At 51.0% G+C, this 13,222-nt stretch overlaps 1 protein-coding gene across 10 annotated transcripts in view; it reads left to right on the top strand.

Annotated features, from left to right (window-relative positions):
• The window catches only part of WNK2 (WNK lysine deficient protein kinase 2), a 149,328-nt gene that overhangs the window by 32,385 nt on the left and 103,721 nt on the right, over positions 1–13,222 (top strand). For all 10 annotated transcript variants that reach the window (XM_037138344.2, XM_053662648.1, XM_053662656.1 and 7 more), the window contains exons 3-8: positions 1,300–1,472; positions 1,682–1,902; positions 3,902–4,059; positions 5,420–5,508; positions 7,130–7,349; positions 12,559–12,841. In XM_037138344.2, coding sequence (XP_036994239.2) covers positions 1,300–1,472; positions 1,682–1,902; positions 3,902–4,059; positions 5,420–5,508; positions 7,130–7,349; positions 12,559–12,841 — 1,144 coding nt within the window. The remainder of the gene's footprint in view (positions 1–1,299; positions 1,473–1,681; positions 1,903–3,901; positions 4,060–5,419; positions 5,509–7,129; positions 7,350–12,558; positions 12,842–13,222) is intronic.

Raw genomic sequence — 13,222 nt, 5'->3', positions numbered from 1 at the left:
TCATTGGATACAGAATATCTTATTTTTAAAATATTGAGCTTTAATTTGAAAGAGCTCTCTTTTTAAGAGCTCTTAAAAAGAGTTCCTTTTTAAGTAGAAGTTTGATCTTATGTGTTTCAGCCTCTTAGATCTTTAGGAGGACTTAAACTGCATGTTTTTGAAGTTGTCTTTGTCCTGGAATTTTTTTTTGGGGGGGGGAGGGGGGCGGGATCAACTGTGCCAAGGTCCGCCAGGTGTTCCTTCGCCCTGTTGGTGATCATGCCATCTGGTCCCACTTGTGCATGGAGAGGCTGATGAGGGTTTGTGGTGGGTGGGACTGATGAGAGGCAGAGAGTGCATAAATGGTTACAGTGCCACTTGGGATAGAATTCCTTAACCAGATGACATTGTCATATCCTAGGGTCCCTCTCTCCTTTTTGGATTGGTTGAGATCTGGCTTAATGTCCTTTGTGGTCTTCTGTAAGGACCCCAGGGGTCTTGGCCTATGTTTCTTTTTAGCTCTGATTTCTCCCTTCGTGTGTTTAGATGCACGTCTTCTGTCTTCCTGCAGCTCCTCAGAGTTCCCCAGTCCATGTTCAGTTGTGTTTCTGTTTTCTCTGCTGGAGGTCCTTCCAGTGGGACAACCAGTCATGTGCTGCATGGGCTCTGTGGGCCTCTTGGACCAGGACAGAGGTGATAGTGGGGGTCATGTGCTCAAGATGGGGGAAATGCTGTGCTAGGGCATTAGGAGGTGAGGTTCACCTGTGAGATGAAGTTGGAAGTAGCAGGCTGCTTGGACAGGTGAGATGGAGGCCTGGGTGGTGGCAGATGTGGGTCAGGGTGCAGCCTTAGGATCAGGGTGCTGGAGTGTGTTCAGGTTGTGTTAAAGGTGTTGGGCGCAGATGGCCCCAGGGCCTGGAAATGTGTGTCATGTCCTTAGCTCTGAGGTGAACTTGGATGGGACTCTAGTCTTCCTTCTTTGCTCTTGGCTCTGATCTCTCTCCTGGTTTTCTGGTTGTTATCCACCATGGTCATGTATTCACGAAGCTGTCCTTCAAGTCACGTGTAAATTCTTTTTGCTAACCGTACTCCATCAGTAGGTGTGTCATGAGTGAGGCCTCAGACATTTTTAGGAAAGAAGCACTTTGGTGTTGCAGTGGGTTTCGGGATTCCTTTGGCATCTGGAAATCTTTTTGATGAGCTGCCTGTGTAGGGTGGGGCTCCTCAGGGTTGGCCCCTCCCCTGTCCTCCACCCAGGGTCACCAGGTTCTTTGAAAGGCTCTGCAGGTGTCCCTCTCAGCTGTGTGTGTATCTCTCTAGGACCGGAAGCTCACCAAGCTAGAGCGACAGCGGTTCAAGGAGGAGGCTGAGATGCTAAAGGGCCTGCAGCACCCCAACATTGTGCGCTTCTATGACTTCTGGGAGTCCAGTGCCAAGGGGAAACGGTGCATCGTGCTGGTGACTGAACTGATGACTTCTGGGACACTGAAGACGTGAGTGCATCATCTGCCTGGACAGCCAGGGCCTCAGGGTGGGTGTGGCTCAGGGTATGCAGCCCATAATAGCTGGGTGGTCCTCCCTGGTTTTTGGTCAGCACTCCTCTCTCACGGGGTGTCCCTTTTTGTGTGATGAGTACATGGCCCACAGCAATGGGAAGCCCTTCCTTACTTGAGTAGCCGGTGAGCCATTCCCCTACCCCCAGGTACCTGAAGCGGTTCAAAGTGATGAAGCCCAAGGTGCTGCGTAGCTGGTGCCGGCAGATACTGAAGGGGCTGCTGTTCCTTCACACCAGGACGCCCCCCATCATCCACCGGGACCTCAAGTGTGATAATATCTTCATCACTGGGCCCACTGGCTCTGTAAAGATTGGCGACCTGGGCCTGGCCACCCTCAAGAGAGCATCCTTTGCCAAGAGTGTGATAGGTAAGCTCACCTTTCTGAGGCCTTACCAGCCCCTTCAGCGCCCCCATTCCCCTCAGCCAGGCTGTTGCCCTGCATGGCCTGTGTAGATCCTTGACTATGGGCCAGATAGTGAGGTTGGCTGGCACCTGTGGGGCTGTGGGCACTCAGGAGTAGGAAGGAGGCCTGAATGACAGAGGGATTCTGGGACTGTGGCTGGTGATGCTGGAACTGGCCTCAGCCGGTGGGGAGGTATCCCCCAGGATGTGAGGTTGGCAGAAGAAGCCCCCAAGGTGCTTGGGGCCTGGAGCGACCAAGTGTTTTGATGGGCAGGACCTGGGGCCTTCCATTAATGTTGGTTTACTGGCTATTTTTGCCTCCGCATTTTCTTTCTCTGTAAAGCCATTCTATAGCCTTCCCGGGTGGGGCCTTTGGCTTGTGGCTGCAGTTAGGAGTGGAGATAGGGTGCATCTGGTATTGTGTGTGCTGGCCCCACCAGGGTCCTAGCACATAGTAGGCACTTTGTCCATGGGGTTCAGGCCCCAGGCAGTGGGCCCTCCTGGCTTTTTTAAGACAGCACTTGGAGGTGTTTTAGGGAGCTGTTTATGGAGTTCAGGGCATCTGAAAAACACCGGTGTGCTGCAGGGCATGAAGGCTCCAGGGTATGGCACTAAAAGACATCCCAAAGACAGCTGTGTAAACATTTTGATATTTATATATTTTTTAAAGTTTTATTTATTTTATTGTTAGAAGGGAAGGGAGGGAGAAAGAGAGGGAGAGAAACATCGACGTGAGAGAGAAATGTCCATTAGTTGTCTCTTGTGCACACCCTGATTGGGGAATGATCCTGCAATCCAGGCATGTGCCCTGACTGGGAATCAAGCCAGCGACCTTTTGCTTTGCAGGATGATGTCCAGCCAACTGAGCCACACTGGCCAGGGCTCCATGTGCTATTTTGCATCTGTTTTTGTTTTTGTTTTTTTTAACTGAGCATCTGAAAATCTTCCAAAATCAACAGAGAAGTTAAAAGCAGTCTCGTTGGAATGGATTCTCCTCTTTGCAGTTAGTTTAACAGATGCTCAGTTGAACCTGTTTTCATAAAAGGATTCTGTGGTTATTAAAGCAAAAGTTTGTTACAGAAAAATTTGAAAACCTAGACCAGTGTAACTAAAGGAAAATCAGCTGTAATCCCACCTGCCAGATGAATTGTTTTGGTCTCTGCTTGTGGTTTTATACCGGTTAGGTCAGTGTGCGGTTAGGTCACACATCATATATATTTCTTATTTTTACTCAGCCTATCACAAGTCTTCATGGCCATTAAAATTCCCAGTGAATATTATTTTAACCTTTTGCTCTTAGAAAGCACAAACAGTTTCTACCTTAGCCGGTGCCTGCCAGGTAACTGGCACCTGTCCAGCTGCCCCCCGATCATTGTCTGTGCCGCCTGACACTGCCATAGGGTGTGCCTATTGGGATACTTGGGACCTTTCTGAATTTTTGCAATTTTTAAAAGATTTTATTTATTTATCTTTAGAGGGGAGGGGAAGGAGAGAGGGAGAGAAATATCAATGTATGGTTGCCTCTTGTGGGTCCCCTGCTGGGAACTGGCCTGCAACCTAGGCATGTGCCCTGGCTGGGAATTGAACTGCGATCTGAATTTTTGCAATTTAAACAGCCCTGTGGCGACTACAAGTTTTTGTCTGTTCTGGGTTGTGGAGGGAGGGTGTACTGGCTGTGTTCTGCCTCCTTAATGAGAGGCACCTTCAGCATTTCAGACACAGACTCTGTTCCTGGGAAATAATAGTCCCCCACTCTGTGGGCTGATTCAACCCCAAATCAAGAAGGTCTAGGGGGGATTTTTGGAAACTTCTATCCAAAGAACACTCCTATTTGAAGCAGGATTCCAGGACTGATGGCATGGCATGTGTATAGGGGAGGAGGGAGGAAGCTTTGGGCTATGAGGAGCAAAGGAGGCTTCTGGGTCCATGACCACTGACCCTGCATCTGTTGCTCCTGGGCGCAGGCACCCCTGAGTTCATGGCACCCGAGATGTACGAGGAGCACTATGACGAGTCCGTAGATGTCTACGCCTTCGGGATGTGCATGTTGGAGATGGCCACCTCAGAGTACCCCTACTCAGAGTGCCAGAATGCTGCCCAGATCTATCGGAAGGTCACCTGTGTGAGTCCCTGGCCACTGAACTGGCTCTGTCTTTGCGAAATCACAGCAGCTGCGTGAGGAAGGGGACGAGGCCATTTCATAGACGGTGAAACAATGGTATTCACTCAGGTCTCTGAGTTAAACGTAGAAGCCACACAGCAGTAATAGTAATATGGGCTCTAGGGCAGTAGCTGGAGGCTATAATTAGGGGCTCATATTGCTGCAAGGCTAGGGCCTTTGCCAGGTGCCCAGGCTACCTGTCCCTGGAACCCCTCCTGTGGGCCATTTGGGGGCTGTTGGCTTTTCCATCTTCTGGTGTGTCCCCAGAAATTAATTGGCCCTATTATCCTGTCCTCCCTGTGCAATTGTTCTACTTGGTGGGGAGCACTGAAGGAGTGTCCAAGTCAGGAGAGCTGAACTGTGGCTTTTCTGGTCCCTAGTCTGTCACTTTCTGTCTGTGCCCCTAGCACTAGGTTCTGTGGCCCCCAGGTCTTGGCTGTTTGAGTCCAGACCTCTATATACCCACATTGCTTCTGTACTGTCCCCCTCCCTGAAGGTCACAGCTTGTCTTTCTTCTTTGGTTCTTAATTCTGAGTTAGTGGTCATTTGTTTGCTCTGAGCGCCTCCTGCATGCTACTGAGGTTTTGAGGCAGGAAGGCAGGGTCCTTGGTTGGAGGCACTGTGGGTGTGGGTCAGAGACCCACAGATAGGTATGCAGCTCCCAATGGTGCTGGCAGGAGAGGGCGATGTCCTTCAGAGGGGTGGGGGAACCTGAGGGATGTCAGAGCTCCACTGGCCGGCCTTGGAGGTGTCAGTGCTGGCATGTGGGAATAACAGCCTAAAGACCCTCCTTCTGGTCTGTCTGCTGGCCTGGGTAGACAGGGACTGACCCCGTGCCACATTATCTGGCCTGGTCACTGACCAGGGACCTGAATGGTAGAACTGTGCAGTACAGTTGTTTGCAAAAGTCTTGAACTACCAGGCCTTGGGAGTCAATCCTGCTGTGGCCACAGTGGGACCAGAGTCTCTGGTGGCCCTTCGTCAGTAGCAGTGACTACAGATCACATCCTCAGCACCATTGAGCAAGGGTATGGTGGAAAGGCTGGCCATTTTCTCCTCCAGCCTCCAAGACCCTCTGGGTGGCACTAGGGGCCCTAAGCCTCGGGCATACCCACCCTGCCTCACCCCACCTCCTCCAAGCATCAAAGTGAGCAAGTGTGTCCCCAGTCTGTCTTCTCCAGACTTCACTACAACATTCCTTCCACCCTCTAAGCCTCTACCTTCCTGTCATTTTTTTCTTTAGGCGTTAGTGGGAGGTAAGTAAGAAATCCCTTGTAGAGGCCAGTTCTGTGTCAGGTGACCCTGCTCATCTCATCTTCAGGGCATCAAGCCGGCCAGCTTTGAAAAAGTACATGATCCAGAAATCAAGGAGATTATTGGGGAGTGTATCTGCAAAAACAAGGAGGAGAGGTGAGTTCCAAGTGTTACTGAATCTGGAGTGTTTCTCCCTCTGAAATCTCCCTCTGAAATCGAGATCAGGACCTACAGAGTCCAGGGCCTATACGGAGCTTTGGGAGACAGGCTGCTTCAGGCCCAGGTGCTTGCAAGTCAGCTGAGCAGTGCAGTAGGTGGGAAGCCCCTGCAATAAGCGAAGTCAAAGCTTCCTTGACTTTGGGGACTACCCTGGAGCCCCCTTCTCTCCTTTGCTGGCTGCTTCTCGCCTACCCTGCCTGTAGTGAGGGGTTCACGGGCCCTGACTCTACCCCTTGCTTTTTCTCTGTGTTGTCCCTGGTGGACCCATTCATTCTCCTGGCCTGCACGATACCCCCATGCCCAGGCTTCCCAGTGTGTCTCATCCTGCCCCCTCTCCTTAACTCCAGGCTGTATATTCCACACCCCTCTGTCTTACCCATCCTAAACTCCCCTACAGGTTTTCATGTTCACATCAGATGCCACCAAAACCAGCTCTTACTTCCTTTGGTGGTCACTGGGAAACTAGGCATGTATTCTGAGCTTTCTTCCCTCTTCCTTACCCCCTGCTTCTCTTCTCCTACCTATCCTCCACCCTCTCATTCCTCCTCATCTTCCACCACCTCTTCCTCACCCCATCATGTGCCCTGTCAGTCCTTGCATACACAGCACATGGCCACCCTGGTCACTGTCTCCAGCACTGATCACTATGCTTTTCCATAGCCATCACCTCTCAGGCAGGGGCCCTGTCCTGATCTCTGGGCATTTTCTCCTACCCCCTGCAGGTTATCATGTTTTATTTTTTAAGGAAAAATACTTAAAAATTGTGAACTATAACCCATATCAGAAAAGTACTAGAAAAACCATATAGGGCCAAAGAGTCTTCACAGCTGTCCCTGTGAGATCACCTCCTAGATCACGACCTACAGAGTCCAGGGACCATGAGCTTGACCCCTCCCCAGGGACCCCACAGCATTTGTTGGCCTCACTGAGGGTGGCCTCACCCAGTATCCGCCTTTCATGGTGGTAGCCATCCCCAGGTGCGGGCCTCTGGAGGTTGCAGCTCATGGTGGCCACAGATTTGATTCTAGAGGGAGCCATTGTGCCAGAGACAGGGACTAGTGTTTGGGATGCTGGTTTGGGGGCAGAGTGGTTACTGAGGCAGCACCCAGCAACATATCTGCCCTGTCCTGAGGAGCTTCCAGAGAATCCCCTGAATATGGGCTTCTGGACTCTTTGTGAGTCCAGTTCATTCTTAACAGAGCTAGGTATCTTTGTGACGACTGAGTTTATAAGCCTCTCAGCAGGCCTATGCCTCTACAGCAGAGCCTGGCTTATAACCCTTCTCTAAGGAAGGGTTATATTCCCTGAGTCTGTCACCATGGGCATGTTTTTGTAATCAGGGAGAAAAGTCTTAAATACTACAGAGCGAGATGTGTTTTCTCCTCCCCCAGGGGTTAGGTAATGCACATGTAAACTGTTGTGTGCCCCCTGGAGGGATAGAGCATGACCAGCAGGTGGTGCAGTCATAACTTTATGGAAAGAGCTGGGTGGGTCTCAACCCTAGCAACCATGTCCAGGTCCCCCTACCAGGTATGCCCTTCAGCTGCTCCCTCTCCAGGTACCAGATCAAGGACCTGCTCAGCCACGCCTTCTTCGCGGAGGACACAGGCGTAAGGGTGGAGCTGGCTGAGGAGGACCATGGCAGGAAGTCCACTATTGCTCTGCGACTCTGGGTCGAGGACCCCAAGAAACTGAAGGGCAAGCCCAAGGACAATGGGGCCATAGAGTTTACCTTCGATCTGGAGAGGGAGACACCGGACGATGTGGCACAGGAGATGGTAACGTGGTACTTGCTGGTGGTGGGTGGGCTGTGCAAATCATGGTGCATGCCTTGAATGCTTGTGGTTTCCAAAGATTAGAACAAAGTCAGAAAGGGTATGTGGCTCCAGTGAGAGGGCAGTCAGAATGAGGACTGTTTGTCGAGTGTATCTATGAAGGACAATGTAGTTTGGAAATCCCCTGCTGCATAGATTCAGGAGCCATGTGAGCACAGACCTCCTCAGACCTGGAGGGGGCCAGGGGCCTTTGGTATATCAGAAACGCCTTGTTTTGACCAGATTTCTTGCTGAATTTGCATAAAAGTGGACCTTTGAGTTTTACTTTTTTTTTCAAGTGGAATTGTGGCCTAGAAGGCCCAGAAGGAGCAGGACTAATAGGGGGTGTTCAGTGTCACTGAGAGAGGAAATATATCCATGAGAAATTAACAAGATTGATTCCTCGGAAAAACTGAGCGGAAGTAAAAGCATGGTTACTGTCAAGAACTTGTGCTTGGATGTGCTGTCATAGCCATAGGAAGTGTATGTCTCTCTTTCTCTTTTTGTAAACATATGTTTTATTGAATATGGCACATCTACCAAAAGTGTACACAAGTCACAAGAGTATGGCCAACAGATTCTTCAAAACTGGACTTCCTGGCCTTGAGTGGGTTTTAAGAGTAGGAAGTAGGCCAGATGCTGGAGGGTGGTCTGGAAAAAGTGCAGCGAGGGCACCTATATAGCTATATAGCTCCTGTGGGCAGCAGGTCTTCCTGCTGTTTCTTCAGGCCCTGATCAGATGAAGAAACAGAGGCTTGCCATGCCGTATAAGGTGTGGGAGCCACAGACCAAGGGTAGGTTGATGGGGTTATTGGGGCTCAGACATATGGTGGGGTGGGGACCCATGAGGCTTGGTAGTATGGTAGGTCAGTGTGGCATGGAGTGGGTGCTGCACGGTCAGTCAGGGTCCCAACTTCTATCAGACAGCGGCCTGTGCTCCTACTGGTCTGGCATTCACAGTGTGTGTGACATCCCACTGATGTCCTGGAGCCCAGGTCAGGACCACCCTGTACCTTCCCAGCTGTTGGTCCATCCCTGCTCCCAGAAATAGACACATACTATAAGTGGATTTAATGGGTCTTTTAGCTCTGTGCTTCTGGGAGAGTTTTCTGTGACTTTGCTTTATGTGTTGTTGAATCGCTACGTGTTTACTAAGAGTCGCATTAAGGTAATTATCAGCACAGCTGTTCTGTGAATGTAGCACCACAGTTTCTCCTTGTGCTACCCATGATCCCTTCCCACTCTGCTGAAATTTAAAGCACAAACAAAAGTGACAAACAAGGAGCTGTATAGGCCAGTATCCTGTAAGCCAAGGTTCAGGAGTATGGGTCATGTGCCATGTCCTGGAGGGACCTCAGGTTGGGGGGCCTGGCCAGTAGAGCACCCTGAGCACATGGCAGGAGATAAGGTGGGTTCTTGGGACAGCCTTGAGGGGTATGTCTCACTGGGCTTCTGAGGTTAGGGAAAGTGCCAGCAGCTCAGGAGACATAGGTGGCAAGCAGCCCTCCCATTCCCTGAGAGCACTGTGCCTGTTCTGCATTTGTGTGGGCACCAGAGGAACCTGTCTGCCCCAGGAGGGATTTGAAATTTAGTGGAAGCCAAGCTGAGTCAATTGTGCAATAACAGGAGGACAACAGGGGTGTTGGCACAAAGAGATTGCACGTGGTAGTGCTTCCCGGTGCCATCTGTGCCTCACTCTACCAGTTACCTCCTCCTGCTCAGGGTTCTCTGATCCAGCTGTTCTTCCTGGGACTTGGCCACCCTCCCTAGAGGACTATTCCTAACCTAGAATGCTGGCCTCTCTGGCAGCACAGCTGCCCACCCCCAGGTCCATCCTCATGAGTCCTTGGCACTTGACTGACCAGGTGGGTCTGTGGCGTCTTTGCCTGTTCACAGTAGAGGCCCCTGGGCCCAGTGTTTCTCCTTCATTCCTTTTGTTCCTTGCCCCTTCGCTTTTCTTGAGAGACAGAAAAGCCCAGTGCCTTAGGTGGAGCTGAGTTGAAAGCATTGCATTCTCCCAGGTCTTGTCCTATGTGAGTGTGCCAGCCCTACCTAGCCACTGCTCCTGGCTCCTGGCTGGGCATTGTGGTTGATGCTGGGACCTATGGCTAGTTGTTGGCCTATTTCTGACCTTCCTGGCCATACATAAACACTAGAGTTCACACTAGGGTCAGGGGCCCTCTGGAGCTGTCACTGGACCAATGCCAGGACCCTGAGGAGGCTCACTGCCCTGGCTGCTGAAACACACCTTTAACTCAACACGCATTTTTCTTCAAAACTTAAAGTAACAGAGATGACCATGAGTGAAACATAGTGTCAGTCGTCATACAGGGATGGTGACTTCACAAGGTAACTCAGTGAGAGCACAGAGGCATCATGACACTATTGGTCTGGGGACGTGAAATGGTGTTTGGGCTGCCTGTGTCTTAACAGACAACGTCAGTGAGTGTGGAGGGTGGAAGACGTTCCCAAACTTGATGCTCATTCTGATGAGGCTTCCTCTGGGTGTTGGGAGGCAGGCGGGGCTGCTCTCTCCCCTCCCTCTAAATTCACGCCTAAAGTCAGCTCCCAGCAGGTCCTCGGGCAGCAACTGGGATGGAGCAGCGGGTCAGAATGATGGTGCCTGGGAGTCTGAGAAAGGGGCAGGGCTCTGGGGCCTGGGCTCGTTCTGATCTGGAAGCATCCTCTCAGTGTGGACCCCTAGGAAAGTGGAGGGAGTTGTAGCCCAGCCTAGGGGGTTCTTGAGGCCAGGGTATCAGCTCTTCCTTCTGCTTTCACAGCCTCCAGCTAATGGGACATTCAGGGTGACATACAATGTGGCTAAATTCTTTCCTGATTGGGAAAAAATAGAAGAAATTGCTTGGGCTGGAGGTGGGGAGAGAGGGACATCTATAAAGATGGAGCTGGAAGAGAAACTGGGTCATAGGCAGAAAATAGAAGTGTCAGGCAGGAGTGTCAATGGGGCACCTTCTTTCAGTTGCTGTGTGGGTCCCCTGGGTGACAGACAGGGCTGACCCAAGGCTCAGCCTTTTGCTCTCACCCTGGTGCTGCATGGCTCATTTTGTCAGAGTCATTTTCTGAAATGTTTTTGAAGTAGTTGCAAACTGACAGGAAATTTGCAAACATGGATCAAGAATTGTTTGAGATGATATCACAGCCTGATACCTTACAACCTAGGGTTCTCTGTGTCAGCTTCCCATGGACAAGGTTTTTCCCACGTAGCTGCTTATGCAGTCAGAACTGGAGTGTATCTCTGCCCCACTCGGGGTTCTTGGTGGTTCAGCAACACCTTCACTGCTGGTACTGGTCAGGATTGTGTCTGTTTTCAGGAGTCTGACCCTAAAGGGCACAGCCAGCCTGTCATATCACCTAGCTCCCTATCAACCCATCAGTGCATCTGTGAGAACACTGGGCACAGACCAGCCCACTAAGGACTCCCCCTGTGATCATGTGGTTGAGGAGTGTCTGCCAGGGAGCAATCATCATTAATAACTGTTTTGTGGAAAGGTACTTTGGAACTATGTGAATGTCCCAGTTTCATAAAATTTTCTATTTATTTCTATCTCTGTGAACTCATGGTTTGGTTTTACTCAGTAGATTATATGCTCCATTGGTGAGTTACCTCTTATTGTGAAACAAATGACCCAACTTTGCACTGTGCACACACAGTTCCCTCCAGCCTCCAAGGTCAGGAGTCCAGGAGTGGCTTAGCAAGGTGGTTGGGATGAGGGTCCCTCATAAGGTATGGCTAGGGTTCGGCATCTCAGCGCACTCACCTAGCTGCTGGGGGGAGGCTCAGTTTCCAGCCAAGTAGGTTGTTCCTCAGGGCCATTCATGATGTGGTTTCATGTGAGCCAGTGACCCACAGGAGGGAGAGAGACAGAGACAGAGAGACTGAGAAAAAGAGAGCAACAGAGAGAGATAGAGACAGACTGACACAGAATGAGATAGAGGCACAGAGAGAGAGACTGAGAAAGACAGAGGCAGAGAGACAAGCAGACAGAATGCACATCCACGGACTGCTCCCCCACCCCGCTTTGTGTAACCTCATACCAACAGTGATACCTGTCACTCCTGCCACCACAGACCATTTGTGTTCCTCAGATATGCATTTGCAGACATGTCCTTCAAATCATTATGGTGTCACTGTGTATTCTGATGCTTAGAATGTCGCAGATTTGGCCAGTGGGTAGCCCTGGGTGCTAGCTTCTGTGTGTTCCTGCACGTCCTCCATTCTCTACACATGTCTTCACTTTCTGGCAGAAGGAGATGCCCAGGCCCCCTGTCCTCTTCCTGCTGAAATCTCAGTGGCTGAGTTCTGGCATCCATGTGCTATTACTCATGTACACACATACAGCTGTTGACATTTGTGTGTCTGTTGTACATTGAAAACTGTGGGTAGACGGTGGGGGTGAGTGTTCTTCCAGGTTGGGCATTGGGAGTATTTCTGATGCTGCACAGATCCCTAACCAGCACCATGAGGTTTACTCTCTGGTTTTCTCCTTTCCACATGGGGATCCCATGCTGATGCCAAAGAATCTGGCTTCCCTTCTCTTGTGGTTTGGTCATGAATCTCCTTGGAGAGAGCCGTCATATTTCCTGGGGAGGCCTGGCTTCTTTACAGATGCTCCCCAACTCTCTGTTGGCTAAATCAGGTTCATAATGTTGTTAGGCATGGTGCACACTTTCCTGGTCTTAAGCTACAGAATGTGCCTTTGTCCCCGGTCTCCTTGACTTCTCAGAGAATGCTGAGAACAGCATTGGTCTCTCGCTTTGTTGTCCCTGTCCACAAGCATGTATATTTTGGCCAGGACCACATTCCTACCCTTGAGCAGCTTCATTGTTGGGCTCCAGGAAGCCTCAGGGTGCAGATGGTGGGCTATTCCAGGGTGGGAGGCACATCAGGGTACCCCTTTCCCTTTGCTCATACAGCCCATGTTAATGCAGGTTCAGATGGTCACTCTCCCTGTGGACTTACAGTCAATGACTGAAGGTTACATCCTTATGGAATGACAAGGGCATCTTTGAAAGAAGTGGGTGAGGGGCCCTGAGGAGGGGACTTTGGGCAAAGACTCCATAATTGGTGGGGTGGTGGTACAGGTGATAGGACAGGCTCAGCAGTGGGATGTGTGAATGGCGATGTGCCAGTAATGGCAGGTGACTTCCTTTGCAGATTGAATCGGGTTTCTTCCACGAGAGCGATATGAAGATTGTGGCCAAGTCCATCCGTGACCGCGTGGCATTGATCCAGTGGCGGCGGGAAAGGATCTGGCCAGTGCTGCAACCCCAGGAGCAGCAGGACACAGGCAGCCCTGACAAGGCCAGGGGCCTGCATGTGCCCTTGCAGGTCCAGGTGACTTATCATGCACAGACTGGGCCACTGGAGCCCGAGGAGCCTGAGGCTGACCAGCACCTCCTACCCACCATGCTGCCAGCTAGTGCTACCTCCTTGACCTGTGAGTGCTGCTCTCCCCACACGCCCACCAGCTCACTCTGTGGGTGTGGTAGATTGGTGTGGGCGAGTGTTCTTCCAGGGAGGGCATTGGGAGTATCCATGATGCTGCACAAAAATCTGTGACCACAGAGGTTTAAGGCTTGCTAAAGTCTAGCTTCTCAGGACAGGTGGGGACAAATGTACAGGTAGACTCAGACCTCCTGTGCTCAAAGCCAGTAGGGATTGGAGCAGCTCAATCGGCTACTTACCCCACCTGAAGGATACCAGTCTCAGCATCATGGGGCACCTGAGGGTTGTTTCTCACCTTGTACTCAGCACCTGGTGGGGGCATCTGTGCCAGGACACTGTCATCCCGGGGGACCAAAAGTTGAGTAGTCATGCT

The sequence above is a fragment of the Artibeus jamaicensis genome, unplaced genomic scaffold, assembly GCF_021234435.1.
Source record: "Artibeus jamaicensis isolate MK-2021 breed Jamaican fruit bat unplaced genomic scaffold, CSHL_Jam_final contig_264, whole genome shotgun sequence".
In the NCBI taxonomy this organism is placed as follows: Eukaryota; Metazoa; Chordata; class Mammalia; order Chiroptera; family Phyllostomidae; genus Artibeus; species Artibeus jamaicensis.
Note: the sequence above shows the minus strand (reverse complement) of the source record. Positions and strands in the feature narration are given on the sequence as shown.